The sequence below is a fragment of the Poromitra crassiceps genome, assembly GCF_964638095.1.
Source record: "Poromitra crassiceps genome assembly, chromosome: 13".
NCBI classification, from domain to species: Eukaryota; Metazoa; Chordata; class Actinopteri; order Beryciformes; family Melamphaidae; genus Poromitra; species Poromitra crassiceps.
In genome coordinates, this window is record NC_139644.1 from 26629563 (window position 1) to 26653962 (window position 24400).

Below are 24400 nucleotides of genomic sequence, written 5' to 3' on the forward strand. Positions count from 1 at the left end.
AAATCATAAAATGCCTACAACAAAGCTATAAAATGTTTTGGAGTAACATCGTAGGAGGAAAAAAAAGAGTAGCCTATAGGCTTATATGATCACTATAATCTCATTCCTCCTGATTACCACAGACACTATAGGAAATATTATATGAATAGCTAGCTATTGTTCATTGCTAAGTTGCATTTCCCCAGAAGGCCCACCTCATTCAGACTTCGTATTGTAACATATAACATATTATTCAACATGAAATCACTGACGAAAATAATTGCATTTCCATGTGAAAGAATGGGAGAAAGTTACATGTCTATGGGAAGCATGGAAATTTAATGAGAAATCTATTAAAGTTATCACACAAAACTGTTTTTCAATTCTGTGAATACAAATTACAGCATGACTGAGAAACCAAGAGCGGGGGGGGGGGGGGGGGGGGTATAGGCTCTACTGTATTGAATTACAATCAATTCATAACTCAGTGATTGCAGCAGAATGGCAAAGGAGTGTCTTGCAAATAAATACCTAGTGGCAAACACCAAATAATACAAAATATAAAACCGTACCATTCTGTTATTACATAGTTTTTGTATCCTGGGTAAACATGGACGAGGTCAGAGGAGATTCCTGGAGACAAAAAGTACTAAATATTCAATAAAACATGAACAAAAACACCAGGCTGAATCACAATACAATTGTGAACGCTAAACTAAAACACTGTCTCACAGTCCATTGGGCGCCAGTGTCTTGATGAAGTTGCGGTTGCGTCACATAAGATAAGAGGAGTCACTAATTGCTCTCATCGCCGTGTTCATCTCGCTTGCGCTGCTCAGAAAAGCAGGCTCACAGCCTGTACACACCTGGTGAGCGAGTCTGAAAAATGGTGTTGGTGTTGTCAGCGTTCCACCTAAGGGTGTTCTCACAGTGGTGACGTGTAGTTGGCAGGGAACAGGCCAGTCTTGCCCCGCAGCCTCCCTTTCCACCACGACGCGTCCGAGCGATCCAGCACTTCGATGATTTCGTCGGCGCAGAAGCCCAGCTCGTCATCCTCCTCTGCCGTGAAGTTGTACACCGCCTTCACCTGCACGGACGCCGTTCTCTGTGGGACAGGAACATGGAGGGGATCATGTGCTGATCAAGGTCTGATAGGAGGCTAAAAGCCACCGCACTGCATTTTGCACTTATTTTTTACCCAATAAATACGTTATTACAGGATTATAATCTTTTAAAGACTGCCTTTCTTTCAGAGTGTGGATAGGCTGTAATATGCTCTCTTCGGTTGTCTTGCAGCACTTGGACTCGAGTCAGATTTGAGTTTGAATTGCTTCTGACTTGACTTGATGCATGAAGAGAAGACTTGAGACTTGACACAGTACACCACTTTGATAACTTGAAAAGGTTTCTAAAGTCTTGACTTGAGATCTTGTGTTTGTGTAAATGGCTTATTATGTTTTTCGAGCAGAGTATAGACGACTGAATTTAAATTCAGTTTCCTGAATTTGTATGGAATGAATTAATTTATTGAAGTTGAAACTGATTATATCAAACTCATGATGCTCTTAGAAAGTTTTTATCCAAAATCATATTGCATTGAAAAGCCCTATGTAGTTTCCTTTAAGATATTAAATTGATACTGAACTCTTGATTTGTTCTGACTTGACTTGCTGTTCTATATTTAGACTTGAGACATGACATTAATGACATGGACCTGATTTGGACCTGACTTAGTAATCTACAGACTTGGGGATCGACTTGACACTTGTGCCTTAAGACTTGAGACTGACTTGGGCCTGGAGCAAAGTTGACTTGGTCACACCTCTGCTTTGGTAATTTGGGACACAAACACACACACACACACACACAGAAATCACACGCCATTTCAGCCAAAATTCAAGGACCGTCTGCACTTTTTCCGGCTGTGTAGAGAGGAGTTGAGCCGGCCCACCTGAGGGAGTGGCATGGTTTCTGATGTCCGACGGGGAACAGGGGCGGAGCTAACAGGGGCAGAGTTAACTGGGCTGCTTCTTCCCGTGTGTCCGATGGTGTGGGCACGCTCCTCCAGAGTCACTCTCTTCGTCTGCAGGAAGAAATGAACACTTCCAGCTCAGGGTCGCCACACACACATCAAAATCAATTCAATTTTGTATTTGCTGATATTTAAAGATTCAAAATTGGAGTAAGACATGACATGGACCAAAGTTACACATCACATATTTTTCATTTTTATTTATTTTTTACTCCTGATCTTGTCAAGCCAGGAAATCCTGATGATGAAATGCTTCATTAAAGAAATAAAATCTATCTTTGATTCATGTTTAGTGCTAATCCCAGCATGGAGAAGACCAGAGAATGTAGGCATATTGATGACTTTGGGTGATTTTCCAGGCCTGTGGGAACCCTGAGTTAAAGTCTCATTCGAGGCTGAGAGTGGCTGATATACAGAGCCGCTCCACGCTGACATCAGATGAAAGTCATACAGTTCTGTTTTGAATGAGAGACGGATGTCCTCACATGATATGAGTCATAATAAAGATGAAGTAGAGTAGTTGTACCTGGCTGTGCGGCTGGTCTGACGCTCTGCGCGGCGTGGTTACGGCTGCAGCTGTGTTGGCGTAGCTGCGTGGTTCAGGCAGACTGCCTCGCTTCAGCTGGGGAGAAAACCCTAACCATTATTGCTTATTGCTTATGACAGTGTGCTACTTACTGGTCTGCCTAAAAAGACAATAGACAGACTTTGCAGCTTGTTTTGCTGATTGTTGAAGCTTTGATTTAGCATTTGAAGAGTATTCTACTATTGCACTCATTGCAAGTTTCTCTCTATAAAAGCGTTGCCTAAATGCCTAAGTAGCCTAGTTGTCTGGATTTAACAACATTTAATTTACAGAGAAAGATAAAATTATGCCACAACTAGTTTAATAAACTTCAAAAAGAGATTGGCTTAATTTCAAATTAATCAACTGTAATCTGAGCCAAGAAAACATTCTCATTACATTAAAAAAAGCTTTAGCAGCTTGGATAGAGAGCCACGAAATGTTGCAATTCATGAATAATACATGTATATAACACTGGTCAACACTAGCTGATTTTGATGCATACCCGAATTTCCCCTGGCCGGGGAGGATCGATAATGTGTTATCTCATTTTAATCTTACTTTGAAACAAGCTGAAACAAGTATTTTTGAGTGTTTTGAGGGAATTCCAATCATCCACTTAACACCCGATATGATGTTTGAGCATATCTAGCCTTCCCTTATTCAAGCAACAGGTGAAAGAGAAGTGAGATGTACCGGTGTGGCTGTGGAGAGGCTTCTGGCGTCCAGGCAGTTGTCGTCGAGGAAGATCTCCCTTTGCTTGGAGATGGAGGTGGTCTTGTAGAAGTCCACCAGCTTGTTTAGGGAAGAGAACTTGTCCGACCACAGGAAGTATTGGCCTCTGGTGTCCCTCATCACTTTGAAGTGCTGTACATCACTCTCGTGTCTGAGAGAAGGTCGAGTGAAGCATGCGGAAAAAGAAAAGTGTTTTATTAGCTGTGACTGTGAATATGATCAGGGACTGTTTTCACCTTCCTTCCTCCCAGAGTTTTAGATTCCCTCAGCTGGATTGTCCTCTGCTGGTCAATGTACAAAACTACAGCAGCTAGGTTCACCTGTAGAGGGCTTTTCATGTGAATCAAGTCCACGTTGGCGGGCATATTGGAGGTCCTCAACTCTTGAGCAACATCAGCTGAGAAGGTGAACATCCAACTTCTCACCAAAACTGAACATACACGGTTCATTCCTGTCCTGCTTTTGACTGGTTAACAGAGCCGAAGAACAGCTGTTTCGTCAGCTCAATTGAGCTAGTCAAACATTTGGATACACTTTCTCATTTAAGTGAATGGGAAGGTGTGTTCAAACTTTTGACTGGTACCATATATAAAATAGGTTATACTAGTCATTTACATTGACTGTGTACTATGCACACTATACTCACAGAGTTTCCACACTCACAAATTCAGGGAATTTTCAGACCTTTAATTGCTTTGTGAAATTCAAGGACTCAAATTTTAACCAGTGGGAACCCTATACACACAGACACACACACACACACACACACACAAATACACACTTGACAGAGGTGGAGAAGTCTCCTGGGGAGCTCTGGGACCCTCGGATCATAAAGGCTCCCACATTTTTGTTCCTAAGGAGTTCCTCTGCAGAGCTTCGGCTGGCCTTCTCCTGGAACCAACTGGAGACACAGACAGACCATAATAACACTCGTGGATCTCCTTCCTCCACAGGCAGACACAAGGGTTACATCATTTATCGTGCGTTAACGCAACTGGTTTTCACCTTGGAGGTTCGTAGCTGACGTAGTTCTGCGGTATGTATCCTTCCTGTCCGTGCATCTCTGCCTTATACCACTCATCTTGTGTGCCTATAATCTAAGAAGAGTTGGATACAAAACAACAATAATATGGAGTTAAGAGACAGGACATCATACAGAGGTGACAACACACTTTTAATATTCGTTGATACACTTCAACGTTGATGAACACGCCCTCACCTTAAGTATATCCCCCTTTCTGAAGCTGAGCTCGTCCTCTGCCGTTGCACCAAACTCAAACTTTCCTGTGGCCTCCATTGCGACAGACTGAAATGTTTAGTGGACGGAGTGATGGAGCTGCAGGGAACCAAAAGTGTTGTGTGATGTTAGCAGCAGATCAAGCAGCAGCAGCAAATCCACAAACTGACTTCAAACCACATGTGAAATCAAATCTGCAACATCGGGGATGCTTCTCCTTGGCTCTTTATCTGTTGTTGCACTGCAGAATACAGATGCATCCTCCAAAGATAGCGCCAGTCAGACGTTGAGAGCAGCAACTGGGGGGGATTGGGAGGGGCCATGCAAGATGATTTACAGATAAGAAATATATTTCTAAATGTATTGTCATGTTTCTAACCTTTGTGAGAAATGCCTTTAACTTGTGAAAGGTGCATTGTGTGCAGCTTATGCGCCTCTTAGAATGGTCAATAAAGTGAAATAGCCAGTTAAGGGTAAATAGATGTAATCCTGTAAAGGGGATAAAACAAGGGGGGGGGGGGGGGGTGAAAGATTGAGATTGCCCAAAGAAGACTGAGAAAAGCTCATCCACACCTTTATGTTGTAGGAGGTTCTCAATCTCATCCTCCACGTCAAGGAGCCCTAAACTCACACAAATTAGACCACGAATGCCGATTTGATAAGATTTTGTCCCAGGCTTCCTCATCTGATATGGTTTTTGCTTTTAGATGTTTTATTACAGAAAGTGTATGACACCCATGGCCAAAATAGTCATTGTGGATGGAATTGTAGTGAAAATAAATTATTCCCATTTTTGCTGGGGACCCCCGGAAGCCCCTCAAGGACCCCTGCCAGAACCACTGGGTTAGGCAACTGTAATGGTCTTTTGTCGGGTTTTACCAAAAGCCCGCTCATTCAGATCGCTGCTGCATGAGTATGACTAAAAGTAAAAAGCTACACACACTGCACCAGGTCTCAGCAGTCTGCACTAGTTTCCAGGTTGTCGAAGAATTGATTTCAAATGACTGTTGGTTGGCTACAAATCGCTCAGTGGTCTAGGACCAAAATGCTCCTCTGACTTGCTCGAACCATATCTGAAACCTCTAAAGCCCTCAGGTGGGACCGCTCTGATATCTGATATTCCCAGAGTTCAAACTAAAGCATGGGGAAGCAACTTTTAAAACTAGGCTTAATTCTGCATTGCCTATGCAACCTGATTTTTATTATCTTGTTATGCATTTTAAATCTTTATATAATCTCTCTTCATATATACTATCTTTTATTTATTTATTTATCTTATTTTCTATTTCTCATCTAATGTCTTACAGTATCTTGTATAAAGCACTGTGAATTGCCTTTGTGTATGAAATGTGCTCTATAGATAAACAGTCATTGACAGCCGAGTTCTGCCCAAAATGGGAATTCAACTGACAAACTCTCAACCTGAGGGTAAATACAATTTGTTCTCCATGATGCCACATATCTGAACATGAATTCATAGTACATCTGCACATGGGTCAGAACAGAGACAAAAGCGGCATTCTTCACGATATACAGTTCCTTTTAAAACACTATTCTTTCTTTCTATTTTACACAATAGTCTTAATCCTTCAACATTTGATTCAGTTTTGTCTTCAGGTAAACACAATGGAAAGGCAGGAACGACACAAAAGATGCAACAGGATACAGTATGATGAGCTAAATTCACACCCGGTATGCAAACACAGTAGGCCTATACACAGTAGCCATGGCAGCACTGTGCATGAATCCAGTCCAAATCTGTTTTAGCCTGATGTTAACTGCCTCATTTAACACAAAAACCATTTACATTAGGAATTAGAATTTTGATTCTAGGAGGAATACTGTGTGGATGTCGAGTTTAAAAACATCAAAATTCAGATTTCAGCTCATTTGGTGTAACAGTGAATCTGAGACGTGTAACAGTGGATCTGAGACGTGTTACATCAGTGCATCAGCAATAAACTTCTACAAAAAAAAAGTCCATCAAACTTTTCTTTTATCGGTTTCAAATCAATATCGGGTATTGAAAAACTCTTCTGTGAGTCAAATCACACTGCACTTCTCCGAAACGACGAAACAAATAAATAGACCATGATTTGTATGCTTCCATTATAGATTCATGTTAGCTTAGCAACATGTTAATGATGTTATTTCTGGCTGGTGTTGGTGGTGACAGTGGTTTCTGGCCCCACTATGCCCATCTGCAGCAGCAAACTGGGATGTTGAGCTGGAGTGAATGACTTGTCAAACTCCTTGTCAAACTGCAGGTTACACACTCCAGATATGAATGAAATAAAGGAACTGGAAAATCATTTAAAAATAGGTAGAGCCATAAAAGCGACTTCCCTGTTTGTTACTTTTTACGTACAAATACACAAACTGACATGAAGAGCGGTGTGTGTGTGCAAGTGTGTCTGTGTGTGTGTGTGTGTGTGTGTGTGTGTGTGTGTACGAGCGAGCGCGCGCGCGCGCGGGGTATATGCGGAGGTCAACACATCATTAGGGAAAATGCAATTCTCCAATTAAAAGAGCAAAGCGAAACCTCTGGGTGGGATTTAGAAAGCATGACCCACCTCTCCTCCTGTCAGGGTTGCAATCCCATGATAGCAATTATCTTTGATTATTGGCGAGGGTCATGAAAAACCCATACTCTAATTATCTCATAGCTTCAATGAATCTGCTGCACTACAGCAGTGTTACAGTGTCTCCTACCTGATCCCGGTGTAGTGGAGCAGCTGCACAAATGGTGGATGCACATATAAGGGAAATCTGATTCAATTACAAATAGCCTACAAAGTTCTCACTTAACATACAAAAATATTGGTGGTAAAAGGTCTTAGCTTCCGCATAGGGCTGGGCAATAGATCGATATTATAATTATATTATTATATTATATTGTGATATAATGAGACTAGATATCCCCTTAGATTTTGTATAGCGTGATATGGCATATATGTTGTCTTTTCCTAGTTATAAAGGCTGTATTACAGTAAAATGATGTATTTTCAGTACTTACCAGACTGTTCCAGCTGTTCTATTATTTGCCTTTACCCACTTAGTCATTATATCCACATTACTGATGATTATTTTATTTATCAAAAATATCATTGTGTAAATGTTGTGAAACATAAGCACTAATAGTTAGTGAAGGAAACCCCGTCTTTGCATTTTATTTTGATCACAGTCTTTCTTTAATAAAAGTACCATGCGACATGTGACTTACAACTGAACATTTAGCCCACTTTGTAGAAAACCGATAAGTGTGTATATGTGTGTGTATATATATATACATACATATACCAAGATATATATTGTGAATCACCATTAAAGGGACAGCTCACCCTAAAATCCAAAATACATATTTTTCCTCTCACCTGCAGTGCTATATATATATATATATATATATATATATATATATATATATATATATATATATATATATATATATATACATATACCAAGATATATATTGTGAATCACCATTAAAGGGACAGCTCACCCTAAAATCCAAAATACATATTTTTCCTCTCACCTGCAGTGCTATTTATCCATCTATATCAGGCTGCCTTCTCTCCAATACAACGGAACTGGATGGCACTCGGCTTGCAGTGCTCGAAGCACCCAAAAAAATGCATTTGAAAAACTCAACAGCAATGTCTCTTTCCAGAAATCATGACCCGGTTACTCAAGATAAAGCACAGACTTTGTTGTGAGCAGTTTTGGAACTATTTTCTTTTGACCAAACTACTCCCACTAGCTGCTGCTGCCCTAGCTGCTCCTATGCAGTCCCATGTAGGAACTAGCTAGCAGCTAGCGGGTGTAGTTCGGTCAAAAGAAAATAGTTCCGACATGAAACTGCTCATAATAAGGTCTGTGGATTATCTTGAGTAACTGGGTCATGATTTCTGGAAAGAGACATTGCTGTTGAGTTTATCAAATGTATTTCTTTGGCATTTTGAGCACCACATCCAGCTCCACATCACCATCCAGTTCCATTGTATTGGAGAGAAGGCAGAAACTCTGCGGCCGATACTGTATCTCCAAAACTCAGGCAACTAACACAAAACGATATGGATAAATAGCACTGCAGGTGAGAGGAAAAATATGTATTTTGGATTTTAGGGTGAGCTGTCCCTTTAAGTCTAAAAATACAACGATATGATTTTTGGTCCATATCGTCCAGCCCTACTACCGCATGATAACAACAAGAAGAAGACACTTTGGAGAGGGGTGCAGGAGGTCAGCAGCGGGAAGTGACGCCATCACACATTCCATCAGCCAGGCTGTCCAGACCACAGCTGAGCACTTCACTTGTATACAGTCTGCATTCAGCTGTGTAAAGTTTGCTCTCAGCGGAGACATTCAACTCCCCCCATAATAAACAGCATATCATAAACCGCCATGCAACATGCAAATGCAATCACTCCATGGCAACCATATCTCCATCCTAATAAGTCAGTTTAGTCTGTTATTTAGTTATACATTTTTTATGTTATCAAAATATATTAAAAAAATGCCATTGGCATTAGATTATTTCATTTGTTTCCAATGCAAACCAACTGGTTTAAAGGTTTTGAAAACAAGCTCCATTGGAAAAAGTGGAGTTACCTCACCTCATTGGCATAATTCTTCTGTTCTACAAAAATATGATTTGAAGGCTGACTATGAGAGTAAATGGTAAATGGACTTGGACTATGGATGTTTTTTTTGCACTGCGAAATTACACTCACAGTCTACAGATGTGTCGAGACAGCACACATTATTTAGGATTTTAGGCCTATACAAACTCAAAGAGAGAGATCGGCAGATTCTGGCATGAACTCAAAGGCATCGGCCAAATAGCATAAAACCGCACAGGCCGAGTGTGTTGCTGAACACGCCAAGATAAACACCTTCAGATAGAACTCCTTTTTTGTGATGCTGCAGGCCTACGGCCTACTGGCGGAAGAAGACAGCTGAAAATGAGCCAGAGAGCGTTTGGATGCCAGACAAGCAGATGAGCCTGGGGGAAAACATGCTGTGCAGGGCAGCACAGCACAGCACAGCACAGCACAGCACAGCACAGCACAGCACAGCACAGCACAGACACACACACACACACACACACACACACACACACACACACACCTCTCTCTCCTTGCTCTCTCTCTTTCTCTTTCTCTCTCTCTCTCAGGCCGATATCCTCACTTCACACCGGTGTGTGTGTGTGTGTGTGTGTGTGTGTGCGTGTGTGTGTGTGTGGTGGGGGAGGGGGGGCTTGAGCGGTTGTGTCTTTTTTCTGGTGTATTTTCTTTTTCTTCTCATATACCAGTTACAATGGACAATTACCACTGAGGCTAACGCTGAAAATATAAAAACAATTACAAGGGGGATCCTTAGTGACAAAATCAAAGGCTGGCTGCTTTACTAATTAATTTACTGTTTTTTGTTACATGTAACTGAGTAAATGTGAGGCGTCGTGAGTCCTGAATGGTTAAACTCACTCCCCAGTATAAAGGCCCGTTGACCAGATCCACCAAGGCGCCAAGCGAGCCAGCTCTCTTGATGCTGTGGTTAGCACCTGCGCTTTGCAAGTGCTCCACCCCTGGGTTAGGATTAGGGGTAAACCCTTAACATGGGTTTGCTGCAAGAACTTTCAACACAATGCAAGCTACAGTACACACAGATACACGGGCTCATGCTTTTACAGTCTTGAGGGCCTGTGTCCACCTAGCGTCTTTTTCCGACTGTTAAACGCTGGGAGTGCGCTGGGGAGCGCTGATCCCAGAGCACAATATACAAGGAAGCAGTCTGAAACTAACGTTAGTTCAGTGCGGTAGTAGCTTGATAGCTGACAGCTAGCAAGCTAACAACACAGGTAGGCTACGTTATTAAAAGCAGTAAGCACAACATTCACCAGAAATATTAAGTGTTTAGTCAATCTGCTCCCACAATTGAGCCTTTCTGTCTCTGTTGCGATAGTTTCTCCATATAGTCTCCATAGTTGCCAGAAAAGGAGCACCCGACACCAGCGTCTTTCTGAAAAGTTAAATTATTTTCAGCTGGAAGTGCTGGGAGCCGGCGCACAAAAACGGCGGAGCGCTCTGAAAATAGACGCTGGGTGCAGCGCACTTTCTCTAGACGTCCGTGTGCGCCCGCATACGCTCTCCCCCCATTGGAAACAACTGAAAAAAGACGCTGGACCTGAGGAAAAGACGCTAGGTGGACACAGGCCCTAAAGTTGATGCTAGGCAGGCAGGTGTTTTACTGTAGTACCAGCATGCACCAGGGAGGGGCCTTCTTACTTAAACTGTAGATAAGGGAATGCAACCTTGCAACCTGCAAGCAAACAGTGTTGCATGGTGTGTCATTGCCTTATCTACATGTTTCTCTCTTTCGCTCTCTCTCACCTTTTGCACCTGCACAACAAACTGCTCTGCTGATGTGCAGATTTCTGTTTTGCCTGGCAAATGAAACTTTTCAATGCTTGACTTCTTTTCTGCAGTGAACTGCACAAACTGTGAGTCAAACCTGTGCCCAGACACTGGACTAACTGAGTAACACTGCTGTCAAACCTGTGCCCAGACACTGGACTGACTGAGTAACACTGCTGTCTACCACCTTCTTCAACGCTTGCATCAGCTGCTGCTTTTTCGAGCCGTTTGCAGCTTGGAGGTTTTCGTTGAAGAAACCACTGCAGGTATAATAGCTCCTTGTCACAAGTCACAGGTCCCCTGACACGGCAGAGACAGCAAAGTGTGTCAACATAGATGCAAATACAAGCAGGTCACCATCGAGAGCGCCGGGCAGTCCCCTTTCTCTCTCAGTATTTACATGTCAGGTGTTTTGCTGACTCTTACCCACAGCAACCTGCAGTAAAGGAAGCAGGTAGAGGATCACACCATGGCACCTTGTGGTTTCCGGGACAGGGTCTCGAACCATCCGGCCCGTCCTGCCCGCCTTTCAGCCTTGACCAGTTAGCCCAGGCTTACCGTCTTATTCCACATAGGGATAGGCCTACAGATGTGAGGTGCTGGGGAAGACATTTCACACACCCAGGGACTGAATGTGGGCCGCTCACAGCTTTGGCATCAGAGGAGGATGCTGACCTCTCTGACCCTCATGCCTGACCTCTCTGATGAAAGACACACAAGGGGGTCTCAGGGGAATATGGACAGAAAACAAGCTGATCCTAAAAAAATAAAAATAATAATAGAATATACTTTTGAGTTGTGGTATACGTGCGACTTGAAGACTCTACAGACTGCTTGAGACTCTTCACACACAAAAATACATAAACCCAAAACATATTGATGTGTTTTGTTCCTTGAATTATCTCACTTCTGACTGGTTTATTGAGTTATTTTTACCTTGGTGGATCCTCTACCACTCCAACTGACTATCCTTTGGAAGCACTTCCCCTCTGCAAGGGGGTTAAATGTGTAACTGGCAGCACTGAGGAACAAACTAGCTATTTCGAAACAAGAGGATCTGGTCAACACATACATTAGACCAACAATTAGATGTGTACAACCTGTAGGAGCTGCACAGCCTTGTATAGGCTTATATGACAAGTCATAACCAATTCAAAAGGCCAAGTAATCAGAGTTAGTTGAACGTTTCCTGAGATTAGGCTAATATAACTACTTTCATAATAGTCTTACCTTGCCTCCTTTCCGAGTAGGCCTACAGGAGCTTATTGTAATTTCTGGGAAGTTTATTCTAGTGCTGGCCTCATCTTCTCCCTCCAGAGCGTGAACGGCATATTGTAGTCATAAAAGTTGACAGTTATAAACAACAGTCCTGGCGGTGACGTAGGAACACACAGGCCTGTCCCTCGGTGGATTTAATGTCTGAAAGTCGCTGAAACGCTGCCTGCAGAGGAAGATGAGCTCCGTGTTCTGCTGTGGCCGCCGCAGCCGCTCGTCTGCTCTCACTGATGCGCCTTCACCAGACCGCCTCTGTTCAAACTACTAATGTCAAGTAAGCGAGCATAAAATTAGACAACTTCCTGGTAGTGGTTTCAAAATAAACCCCTAATCGACAAAGGGATAGTAAAGACTGTGAGCAGGAATCTGTAAGATACTAAATTAAAATACAAATGTACCATAATAGGCTATGCATAGGCCTAATAAAAAGGCCTCATACAAATGTACGCTAGTCACTTTATGGCTTTATGGTAGGCCGATATCCCCTTGATACAGCGATGCATAAAAACCACATATCCAAATGTGTGTGTGTGTGTGTGTGTGTGTGTGTGTGTGTGTGTGTGTGTGTGTGTGTGTGTGTGTGTGTGTGTGTGTGTGTGTGTGTGTGTTGCTAAATATAAATTCACCAATTTGTTTTCATATTTCCATATTCTTTCTCACATTTCAGATATCCTGAATGTCTCTCTTATTTGAAACTGCACACATGGGCCTATTTGTTATTCCACATTGTATACATTTCAGATCCACTTTTTCCACATTTTCTTCATCTCTATGTTTCTATTTTCCTCATTCAGTTTAATTCCAATTAATATTAATTATTAATTATTCTACTGGGGATTTATATTGGCGTTGTGTGGTGCTGATAGGCTACACCACAATACTTAATAGGCTGTTTTTAATTTGACTGGTTAAAAAATGTGTGTTATTTTGAAGACAAGATCGCCAGCTTCCTGTCTCACTCTGTGACTTGACTGAGCTGTGCTTCCTCCTCGTCCCTTGCGGCACCGTGAAAGTTTATCAGCGGAAGATAGGCAGATAGCCAGGCTATCACATCAGACACGCGATGTTCTGCCCCTCTGGACAGTTTTTTCTCCACAGCCGCTGGCCGCACGCACACACACACACACACACACACACACACACACACACACGCACACACGCACGCACAAACACACACGCGCACAAACACACACACACACACACACACACACACACACACACACACACACACACACACACACACACACACACACACACACACACACACACACACACACACACACACACACACACACACACACACACACACCACCTATAGGCCTACACCTGGTCGACCGGATCTTGTTGATTTGTCTAGGCTGTCTATTAATGTATTAGTGTATTAATGCTTCATGTTAAAATGTTTCGGAGGCTTTTCCTCCCTGCCAGGAATAAACTCCTGACACAAACACTGGATACTGTTTGCTATTTTTTGTATGAAAATCAAGTCAGGTGAATGGATTTCAGCAGAAAACATCTAAACCCTCTAATCTACTCCTATGTCATTTGGTTTGCAATACAAGGTGAGACGTGTCAGAGTGAAGCTTTGTGTCTGCTATTTCCTATACAATCAGTCTATAATATTCCCGAGAGGACTGGTCAAACTGGCCTCACTAGTCACTACTAACACTCTCATTGTGATTGATCAGCGACATGCTGTGATCCATGGGCTGGCTGATGATACTCAAGACACAACTGGTCAAGGATGCAAAATTAGTTCATCCGTTGTTTTTATTTGCAGAAACAGAGTTTATTCCCCTGGCCAAGTTATGGCGTCATAATGAAATATAACTTGCTTTTGGAAAACCTAATTGATCAATGTTCATTTTCGTGGCTGTTTGTTTAATGACCATTGACTGGAGGTCAAAGTTCACCCACCTCTTTATTTAGCCTATGGTCACCCATGGGTGGAGCTGGTGTTAACTGCCAAAACGTCCTCTAGGTTACTGTATGAACATTTAGGATACCCTGAAATCACATTTTCCTCCATTATGGAGCTGCTGGAGTGCTTGATGTCGCCACGGCAGCAGTTGTCGCCCGGCCCAGGAGACGAGCGCTCTGCTGCATGAGCACCATTATATAACATCATCACTGATAGGGAAGTGTTTGAGTCGCTGTTTCCTTTATTTTTGACCACAGCTACAAACAAACTGTGAACAACTGCAATTACAATTTCTTATTTGGCCGACGCTTTTATCTGAAGTGATGTAGCCTACAGTACACTTGAGATTTTAATACCATTAAGCTAAGTTCTGGTCCAACAGGACATAGACAAGGCAGTGCATAGATTTGTGCATACAACTCAACTACTAAATAACCAAATTATGACATGGCTTTTATATGATCAAATTATGATACATAACTACTCTAATACAGTACATGCTCTTAATTAGGCTCAGATAGGCTTAGCTCAGCTTTTTTTTAAGCCTTTTTTAACCTGCCAGTGAAATGCCTTTGTTTATGTTGTGTATTTGTCTGTCTCTGCAGTCAGACCACCTGTCATGTATTCAGTCAATGAAGTTGGCCTTCATTCATTTTCAATATGCAAAGAAAAAGGCATCCCTTCTTACAAACTGCATGGGGAAACAGATGGCTGAATGGTGACTTTACAGGATGTAACACCCCAACAGATACAACACTTATCTGTTTATTCATGATTTCCTCCTCAACACAATTGTAGATTATAGTCATTGCATCACACTTACTCTGCAGCCCTGACATTTTGCCATCTGTCAATCATCCTGAATGTTTTTCTTGGAAATAATATGATCGAGATTCACTTGACATGACTTGACTCATGCTTTAGTCAGCTTGTCAGCCGGTTCATCAGAGGGCAGTGTGGTGTCCTGGGAAAACAATGGGTAGGCCGATACATAATTATGGGCTATGAAGGCTTGTCACAATGCTGTTAAGATGACAAACATAACCGGCTGCTGACAACAGAAGAAAGATTGACTGCAGCTCCTCCTGGGTTCATCCATTCATAAACGCTTGTATATGTTTGAGCAATTCCACATTTCTTCAAGCATGCCAGCCTAAAGAATTAATGCACCATCAGTTTCAGAAAGAGTGAATGAAAGTCAGGAAAATACAAGACATTAGGGTCAGTGTTTTGCTATATAGATTATGCTTCTTCTTTTTTGGGTTACATTTAAGCGATAATGTTTCCCCATAAGAGTGGTTCTCAAACGTTTCCATGTCAAGGACCCCTAAACTGACACAATAGACCATGGACCCCCATTTGATCATATTTTGTCCCAGGGTCCCCCATCTGATAAGAGTTTTGCCTTTAGATATTTCCGTGCAGAAAGTGTATGAAACCCATGGCCAAAATAGTCATACTGTACATTCTGTCATTGTGTTACTTACTGTATGGTTAGAAGAATCATAGAGAAAATCAATGATGCCCCTTTCTGCTGGGGACCCTCTGGAACCCCCTCAAGGACCTCTGGGGGGCCCGGGCCCCACTATGAGAACCACTGTCCCTGCCCTGGTCTAGGTCTGTTGTATGATTTAAAGACGTGCTACAAGGAAAAGTGCTAAGAAGAATGCTTGACTCATTTGACGCTGAGCCTTGTGAGAGAGGCAGACAGGAGGTGGTAGTTTGCAGAAAGCCTGCAGTGGTGGCAGCGTGTTTGACCTGAATCCTGTGGCCACCACATGCAAGGAGCAGCTCAACCCGCGCTCGCCTCGCTCGCTCTGCACAGCAGCTGCAGGTGGGGCTCACTCACATCCGCCTATACTCCGTTACACAATACCACAACATTATACCTCCACTCACACAGGCCTGAGTGTGTATGTTGAATTGAATTGAATAAGCCTTTATTGTCTCCCTTGGGAGAAATTCTTTTTGGGCATCAAGAGACACAGCGTTAGACATATACATATTGACATATAGACAGTGCAATCAGACGACAATTAACATTAAATTCCTATAGTGTACATATACATCAAGCGTACCCAGTGGTAAAATATTGCACCAGCCCTCCACAAAGAAAGAGAAAAATGTTGAAATGAAAGATTATTAAATATTGCACTGCTTCCCTAAAAAGTAAAACATGATGAGCTGTACTAAGATGGTCTGTGTTATCTCTTACTATTGAGTGCTTTAATGGACAGTGGGACAAAGGAAAATGTATACCTGTTCAACTTATAGTTTGGTAACCTGTACCTTCTGCCTGACGGCAGCATCTCATACTCTTTATGGAGGATGTGATTTGGGTCGCAGGTAATTTTGAGGCCCTGCTTCCTCGCCGTCTCCTCGAAGATCTCTTGGAGAGGAGATGGGGGCTGCATACCGATAATTTTACCAGCCCTCTTAATTAGGTTTTGGAGTTGTGATTTGAGTTTAACGGACATGTTACCAAACCATGTAACCATAGCGGATGATGGATTCAATGGCTGCCCTGTAGAACAGCAGCATGATGTTTTTTGCCACTCCATGGACCCTGAGCCTTCTCAGAAATGTGTGTGTGTGTGTGTGTGTGTGTGTGTGTGTGTGTGTGTGTGTGTGTGTGTGTGTGTGTGTGTTAGAGAGAGAGAGAGAGAGAGAGAGAGAGAGAGAGCGCGAGAGCGAGAGAAAGCGAAAGAAGCTCTTTGTCTCCACCCATGTTTGTAAAGGAGTATGGCAGGAATAACTGGTGACCACATATTTGTTATAGTGCACAGTTACAGACAGTAGATTGGATCATTTGTTTGATGTAGCTGAGATAACCCTATGTGAGACTGTGTTCTTAAAATGTAGGCTACATGTCATTCTTTACATTAAAATAAAGTGGGAAATTTGGAGGTTTTGTCATTTATAGTTTTTTGTTGTTGTCTGGCCCACTTGAGACCACATTGGGTTGCATGTGGCCTGTGAACTAAGATGAGTTTGTTTGAATGTCATTGTGTCCCCTGTGTAGTTGGTGGTTAGGTACCTGAGGGCAGAGTAGCTATATATGGTGAGCAGTGTTCATCTGACTCCCTCACAGCCATGCCTCTCATTTTTGTCAGCCAGTTTTGTTGCTATTTTGTAATTTTTGTGGGCGAATAAACACATTTGGGTACACCATACCACCACCTCGAATCCATTTGCTGATTGGATCAAGCGCTAACATTAGGCCTATTATAAATTATTATGTAGGCTATAAGCTATATAAGTCATACTTGGTGTGAGTGTGTGTGTGTGTGTGTGTGTGTGTGTGTGTGTGTGTGTGTGTGTGTGTGTGTGTGTGTGTGTGTGTGTGTGTGTGTGTGTGTGTGTGTGTGTGTGTGTGTGTGTGTGTGTGTGTGTGTGCGTGCGTGCGTGCGCACTCCACTTTGACAAATGTATCACATTTAACATGAAATGTACACTATTAATTGCAACATGGTTTATGTTAATGAAAGCTGAAACAGCTGTAACATGGACTTCCTCTTTGCTGCCACCAGATGGGGCTCTTGATACACTGATGCCCAAAATAGCTGGTGGGAACTGAAAGTTGAGGTCCCTTATACACTGACTATAGCTTCTGCCTGCATGTGGCTTAACTTTGTTTCATATTCTCTTTCTTACCTTTGTTAGCTGGTGTGAAATTTAAACAATAAGGGAACACATTCTGTATTTAGTTCCAAGGACATTGGCTAAGCCTTTAATTACTCCTGCAGGCTTATGATCAAACTAACATGCATGTCAAGGTCGGTGACGTGACGTCCATTCATGAACTGAATTGAGAATTCATGGTAAATTCCAATTCAATTCCTGGAGTGTGAATGTAAATGTCACCCAGCTGTAAGGAAAGAGAATTGTGAATTTAATTGGAATCACAGGAAACAATTGAATGACATTGAATGCAACTTTTTTTAGGGCCGCCAAACGTAAACAAACTTTTCATGTTTATATTTTAAATCAGAATCAGAATCAGAATTATTTTATTTGCCAAGGTATGTTTTCACATAGCCTACTATAGGAATTTGTCTTTGTGTGGTTGGTGCTCATGTAACATTGATAAGAACAAATATACGAGACATAAACAAATAAGATATAGGATCTAAAGAGATTATAAAATATTATAAAAGGATTCAGATATTAACAGATATAAAGTATATTTTAGCTCTGACAGAGCTCCTGATACAAGGAATGAGTTTCATGTTATTCCAAAAGAAGACTGCAGGGGGGGACACAACACAAAAAGCCTTTGGTCTCTTCAGTGCGGGCCTGGTGAGTCAGGAGTGGTCATGGCTGTAGCCAGGCAGGGGTGAGTCGGGTGGCAAAGTTTGGGGCAGATATAGGCTACTGAGACGATTCTGATGGCAATGGCATTGGCATACGTGCCCTACTGCACGATCTGTTACAACCCCCCATTATCTTTATCTCTCTCCCTCTCCCTCTCCCTCTCCCTCTCCCTCTCCCTCTCCCTCTCCCTCTCCCTCTCCCTCTCCCTCTCCCTCTCCCTCTCCCTCTGCTGTTCGTTTTTGGTCTGTTTCTTGTTTCTTATGTTGCGTGTGTGTGGGTTTGTGATCCCTCCTTCTCATTTGTCTTTTTTGTGTGTGTTTCTGTTTTATGTTATGTTTTTGTGCTAATAATTTTGACCGTGGCCTTTTGGATCTTATATTTTGCCTTGCCATAATCGTGTGTGTGTGTGTGTGTGTGTGTGTGTGTGTGTGTGTGTGTGTGTGTGTGTGTGTGTGTGTGTGTGTGTGTGTGTGTGTGTGTGTGTGTGTGTGTGTGCGTGCGCGTGCGTGCGTGTGTGTGTGTGTTTGTGCGCGTGTGTGTTTGTTCGCGTGCGTGCCTGCGTGCGTGCGAGGCGGGCACGCGCGGAGTGACGTCAGTGTAGTAGCAGTCTCTCCCCTCTCTCCAACGCAACAGGTTGCCTGCTGCTTTCATTCAGATCCACTCCACATACTCCACGCGCTCTGCCGCAGGCTGCAGCTAACGGCTCCGCTGCTGGACCTCAATATCTTCCAAGCGCCTCCAGTCTCTGCATGGTGGACAAGTGATCTATGGGACATGGATGTTTCTCGCTGAATACTTGTGGAAATGTGGATTGCATGTTCAAGGAAACTAGTCTGAAACTTTAAGCGTCACACGGCGCTCGCTTGGCTTTCCTATATGTGGGATAATGTAGGCTAGTCCGTCTTCTGAAATAACTTCACGTCACTTGTCCCGTGGATGTAGCTACGCTCCATTCTGATTTCTGACCCTCTACCGTTAAAAGTGGATTTGAAATGGACACTTGGTTTGGAAATCCCTCCAGTTTCCCAGGATGATCTAGCAGCGAGGAATAACCTAGCTATACTATGGAGAGTTTCTGATGGTCTAAACTGCTTCTGTTCTTTGTCAGTTTCTTTGGTGTTCAACTAAAAAGATCACAATGATTTCGGAGGAGAGAAGCAGTCATGTGTCCAAACAGGCGCTGAACTTCCCGGTGGGTTTGCTGATCCGCTCTCCCAAGAAGCGCCTGGCCAAGCTGGGCAGGAAACCAAGCAATGGATCTGTACAGTAAGTCAATACAAGTGCAACAAATAAACTAGTCTACTACTGTGTACGTCTAGTCGGTGATCCTCATCACAACCCTCCATTGCATCCCTGGTTTGTGATGTGACATTTCTTCTTCCTTGTTTTGTTATCACTAGTTTTATGACTGCTTCAGAAGTAGCCAGGCTACTGTAAGCTTTGTAAAGGTGATTACCCACCACTCCCTCTTTCAAATTAATATATAACCAGGGGTTCAGTGCAGGGCAAAAACCACCCTAAACCCTGTTTAGCTAAATTAATAATAATGTATATAAAATAGTAAGTAGCACTATTAAACTGATTTAAGTTATATGTAGATAGTTTTATAAGAGAAAAATTCAAGTTTATTTTTTATTCATAATTGATTTATGTGGCTGTGATACCTTAATTATGAGAGACTGGATATCTGTTTTATATATTTTATAGATACTGCATGTGACTATATTGGAAACAGGTTGACCTATGTGGATATACAAAGTCTCTGGTGAAATTGTAATATTGGTGATTTTCGTGTTTTAACTTGACTTGAAGGACTGCATGCTTCTCTATGAGAAAATTATACCACCCTTGGTCTCATGAAACCATTCAAAACCACATTGGATAAAGTCTAAATTGCATGGCAAGGCTGTTTTTCTGAAAAAGCTTTTCTGAAGTTCGTGAAAAGTTGACAAGTCAGAGATATACATTATACATTATACATACATATACATTCTATGTACATTCATGGCATTTCCCTGTTTTCTCCTCTCAGGTCCAACAACTCGGACAAGACCGTGCGCTCCACAGAGAGTGTGGGTGTCCGGCAGCCGGCCAAGAGCAAAATCCGCCGGCACAACAACAGGCTGTCCACCGTTTTCAACCGCAGCCCAAACCTGCGGGACAGCGGGCATCGCAGCCGGACCATAGCCGGAGACCTCCAGGCCGCAGACGACCCAGCCGAGCTGTCCAGCCAGATGTCCGCCCCCGGCATCCTCAAGATCTTTGGCAGCGACATCTGCCAGGGGACCAACTACAAGAGCGTGCTGGCCACCACCAGGTCCAGTGCCAAGGAGCTGGTGAAGGAGGCGCTGGAGAGGTGAGGCTGTGCTGCACTGGCATGTGGGACTAGGGTTGTCACAATAGTAGAATTTCTAACTTTGATACTGATGCCCAGGAAAATATCGATATCGATAGCATTTTCAATACCAGGGGGGATGACAACACATCAAGAGGCATACAAATAAATGAAGACAGATGGACGGACAGACGCACACTTCTCCATCATCTAGGCCTGATAAAACACATTGAAAACTTTGCATTTACACAGCAGATTAGCCCTGCTCTAGTCGTCAGCCTATCGGAACACTTTTAGCTTGTTGAAGCAACAGATACCCACCAATGATAGGGAGGGGAAAATCAGTAGTATGTTTGATATTTCATTAAGAGAAAGCACTGTGGAAATGAGTATTGTATCCATTTAAAATGTGTAGGTTGATACATAACAATACTATCGATACTATCTATGCAAATGAGTATTTTATCTGTTTCCACTTTTGACAACCTTAGGACAAGCCAGGTCTAGACTGAGGTTCATCCATGCTCTTCTAACTCTTAACTTCTAACTCTGTTGTTCAAGGTACTGCTTGGAGAAAGGAGATGCCACCAACTACGTGCTGTGCGATGTGATCGGCCAGACCGGCGCCGATCTCCAGTGGAAGAGGGAGTGCTTCCGGGTGGTGGGAGACAACGAGAAACCCCTCATGCTGCAGTCGCTGTGGAAGCCCAAGGAAGGCTTCTCCAGGCGCTTTGAGATCCAGAGGCGAGCGAGCGTAGAAGAGCAGAGCGCAAAGGACACAGACACGGTCACTGCAGGTACTACGCTTGTGCACTAGAGTGAATCGTGTCTTCATGCCTGAGTAATCAATCGCTCAGTCTCTGCTGTGGTGGCATGGGGAGACTTGATCCTTGTCTCTTACGGCAGAGAAACAGCCGTCACTGTCGGGCTTATCAGTGGCCAGAGCAGGGGAGATGGCAGGCAGAGGTCAAGAGGAAACAAATGCAGCCGTGTGGGATAGAGGCGGTCAGAGCGGCCCCTCTCTTATCTTTGTTTTATTGCGAGGTCCCATCAGGACCCTCTCTGCACCGCCGAGGCACCGCTCGAATCAGGTTCTACCATGATCCTCTGCAGTGCCGAGGCACCGCTCGAATCAGGTTCTACCACGATCCTCTGCAGTGCCGAGGCACCGCTCGAATCAGGTTCTACCACGATCCTCTGCAGTGCCGAGGCACCACTCGGTCCCATCAGGACCCTCTGCAGGGCCCGGAGCTGCCAGCATGTGGCCGCCCGCTGGTTTGTTATTCTTTCTATCAGAGCTCACTTCCTGCACACTGGGGACTGTGCGTCCCTGTTGACTTTGGCAGTTTGTTGTGGTTCTTCTCGCCGGGATTAGGCCGATATGTCAGGCAGACACTGGCCTTTGATTGGATATCGGACATCGGCCAGTCAGCGGCGTCCGCTACCGATATGGTGCTTCCTCTCTGACCACAGCTACATAAAAACAGTTTGAAAAACCTGAAGTGTTATTCCCCCCCTTACTTATTTGGGTAATTGTTTAATTTGTTCATCATTTCTTGATTTATTTCAAAGCAGCAATGCATCCCAGAGATTTATTAGTCAGGGTTTCAGTGGAGCGTGTCAAGAGCGGTCAGAAACTCCAGCAACACGTGTAGTAAAGACAACAACAACAACAACAACAACAACTTGAATTAGACCAACGCATTTCGGCTTGTCGCCTTCATCGGGGTCAATGAGGGTCGATGACCCTGTTGAGGGCGACAAGGCGAAACGCGCTGATCTAATTAATGTTGTTAGTCTCGTTACTACAAGTGTTGCTGGAGTTTCTGACCTCTTGAGACCTTTCCTTTCTCCATGCACCTTGGTGGAAGTAGGTGAAGTTGTGCCAGAAACCTCTACTCTGCCCATGATGAGCGTCCCATGATGGTTTAAATGCTGTTGTAGGGGCTTTTCCACTCAGACAAGAAAAACGTTCATGGGGAAACTCTGAACAGTTGTAATTGTTTGCTGTGAAAAAGGTCAAAAGTTGCGTATCGGCGGCTGAAAATCACTGTATTGGCCTTCATGAAGCCCCATCAGTGGAACCCTGGTTCTCTGTGTTGCCCCACCTCTCTCCCCTCTCACTGAGCAGGCAGGGGAAGCTGCTACCCATTACCTCTCTGTCTGTCCCACTGCAGCTGAACAATGAGGGGAACAGCTGATAAGCAGAGCGCTGGCTGGGTGTGAAGCCAGGCTCTCTGGACATTCCACACTGCTTAATGGCTCCAAATGAGCTGAATAGTGTTGATGTTACGTCAGGCCGGCAGAGCGGCTGTTGATATCAGATAGAGGTGGCCACCTCTCGCTTTCCCTCCACGTTTCCTCTCTTTCCTCCGGTTATGTTGTATTTGAATAGGGGCCAATGCACTGTGCCATTATGATGGAGTCTGTTTGATCAAGTGATTTCATTGTTAATTTCCTGTTGAGTATTTAGTTGGCTATTTAAACAGCACCTGATCAATAATTAATCCATGCGATTACTTTTTGATATAGTGTCACCATTTTGGGTGCTAAGCGGTGCCCTGTGTTTGTGTGTGTTTTTTGCACTGCACTTCCTTGAGATCACCTTCTGCGTTTCTCTTTTCTTTATCTGTGCAGCCATCATGGCTATCGCCGCTCATGCTATTGCTAACCACCCGCTTTTCCTTCCATTTATTCCAAACAAAGCGTCGTTGGTGCTGACCAAAGCGCATCACTTCCTGTGCGCCAGAGGAAAGACCTACCGTAAAAGAAAATGTCAACGATTTCATGAATTGACTGTTGTAACATCATTGTGTTATACGAGTTGGTGAGATAAGAGAATGCATGAAAAACACATGTATTACCGAAATGCTTCTTTCACTGAGCTCTAAAAACAGTGTTATGTGGGGAATATGCAACAGTCCATTCTTTGTATTGTAAACAGTGAGAAAATGGAGCCCGCGCTATCGACACTCAGCCTGGGTTATGACATCTCAATAATCCCTCTCACTGTCATCCAGGCATCAACGCCCAGGCTCGTAAGCTGCAGAAGAGCCGCTCCAGAGTGACCTCGCTGTTTGTGGACGGCAGCGGGGAGGACGTGGACGGCCTGGGCATCTGGAGGAGCCTGAGCGCGATGGACCTGTCGGCCATGGGCAAGGCCAGCCGGGCGCAGCAGAGCCCGCTCAGGGAGGACCCCGAGCCCGAGGCCGACAAGGAGGTCCTGCGGCTGGGCATGGAGAAGGAGGAGACGGAGAGCAGCGACGACAACACCACCCAGTACTCCATCCACCCGCCCTTCGACTTCCCCTACTTCCTCCTGCTGCAGGGCTACAGCCACAGACAGGTGAGCTACAGAGGAAGCAGCACCGGCAATGAAACGAGCCAATCAGGGGTTTAAAGATGTTATGTGTAGCATCATGATGTCATCGCTCATTGTCATAGCCTGGTACAATTAGCGTAAACAAATGAGACCATGGCCAAAACGATTGGTAGCCTAGCCTCTATCTCACATTAGTAGGGTTTCTCTAAATTAAGACATAACATTATATTGTATGCAGTTTGCCAATCTGCCATTGCCAGAAGAACAGTGCC

At 43.7% G+C, this 24400-nt stretch overlaps 2 protein-coding genes across 4 annotated transcripts in view; one reads left to right on the forward strand and one right to left on the reverse strand.

Annotated features, from left to right (window-relative positions):
- Positions 1 to 297: 297 nt before the first annotated feature.
- grap2a (GRB2 related adaptor protein 2a) lies at positions 298 to 15748 on the reverse strand. 3 transcript variants are annotated; one of them, XM_083648515.1, is made up of 8 exons: positions 15645 to 15748; positions 4531 to 4647; positions 4317 to 4401; positions 4093 to 4212; positions 3273 to 3462; positions 2538 to 2633; positions 1931 to 2062; positions 298 to 1084 (listed from the first exon to the last, which is right to left on the reverse strand). In XM_083648515.1, exons 3-8 carry the CDS (start codon positions 4370 to 4372, stop codon positions 905 to 907), a joined length of 774 nt encoding a protein of 257 aa, XP_083504641.1. In that variant the 5' UTR covers positions 4373 to 4401; positions 4531 to 4647; positions 15645 to 15748; the 3' UTR covers positions 298 to 904. The 3 variants fall into 3 exon arrangements, with proteins under 3 accessions (XP_083504641.1, XP_083504640.1, XP_083504639.1); XM_083648514.1 differs by having other exon boundaries at positions 4317 to 4408; XM_083648513.1 differs by lacking the exon at positions 15645 to 15748 and adding an exon at positions 12192 to 12449 and having other exon boundaries at positions 4317 to 4408.
- Positions 15749 to 19609: 3861 nt separating this feature from the next.
- The window catches only part of radil2a (Ras association and DIL domains 2a), a gene marked incomplete at its 5' end in the record, with an annotated part of 35702 nt that continues 30911 nt past the window's right edge, over positions 19610 to 24400 (forward strand). The window contains 4 exons of the mRNA XM_083649660.1: positions 19610 to 19737; positions 20504 to 20827; positions 21368 to 21603; positions 23827 to 24152. Of these exons, the coding sequence (XP_083505786.1) occupies positions 19610 to 19737; positions 20504 to 20827; positions 21368 to 21603; positions 23827 to 24152 (1014 nt within the window). The remainder of the gene's footprint in view (positions 19738 to 20503; positions 20828 to 21367; positions 21604 to 23826; positions 24153 to 24400) is intronic.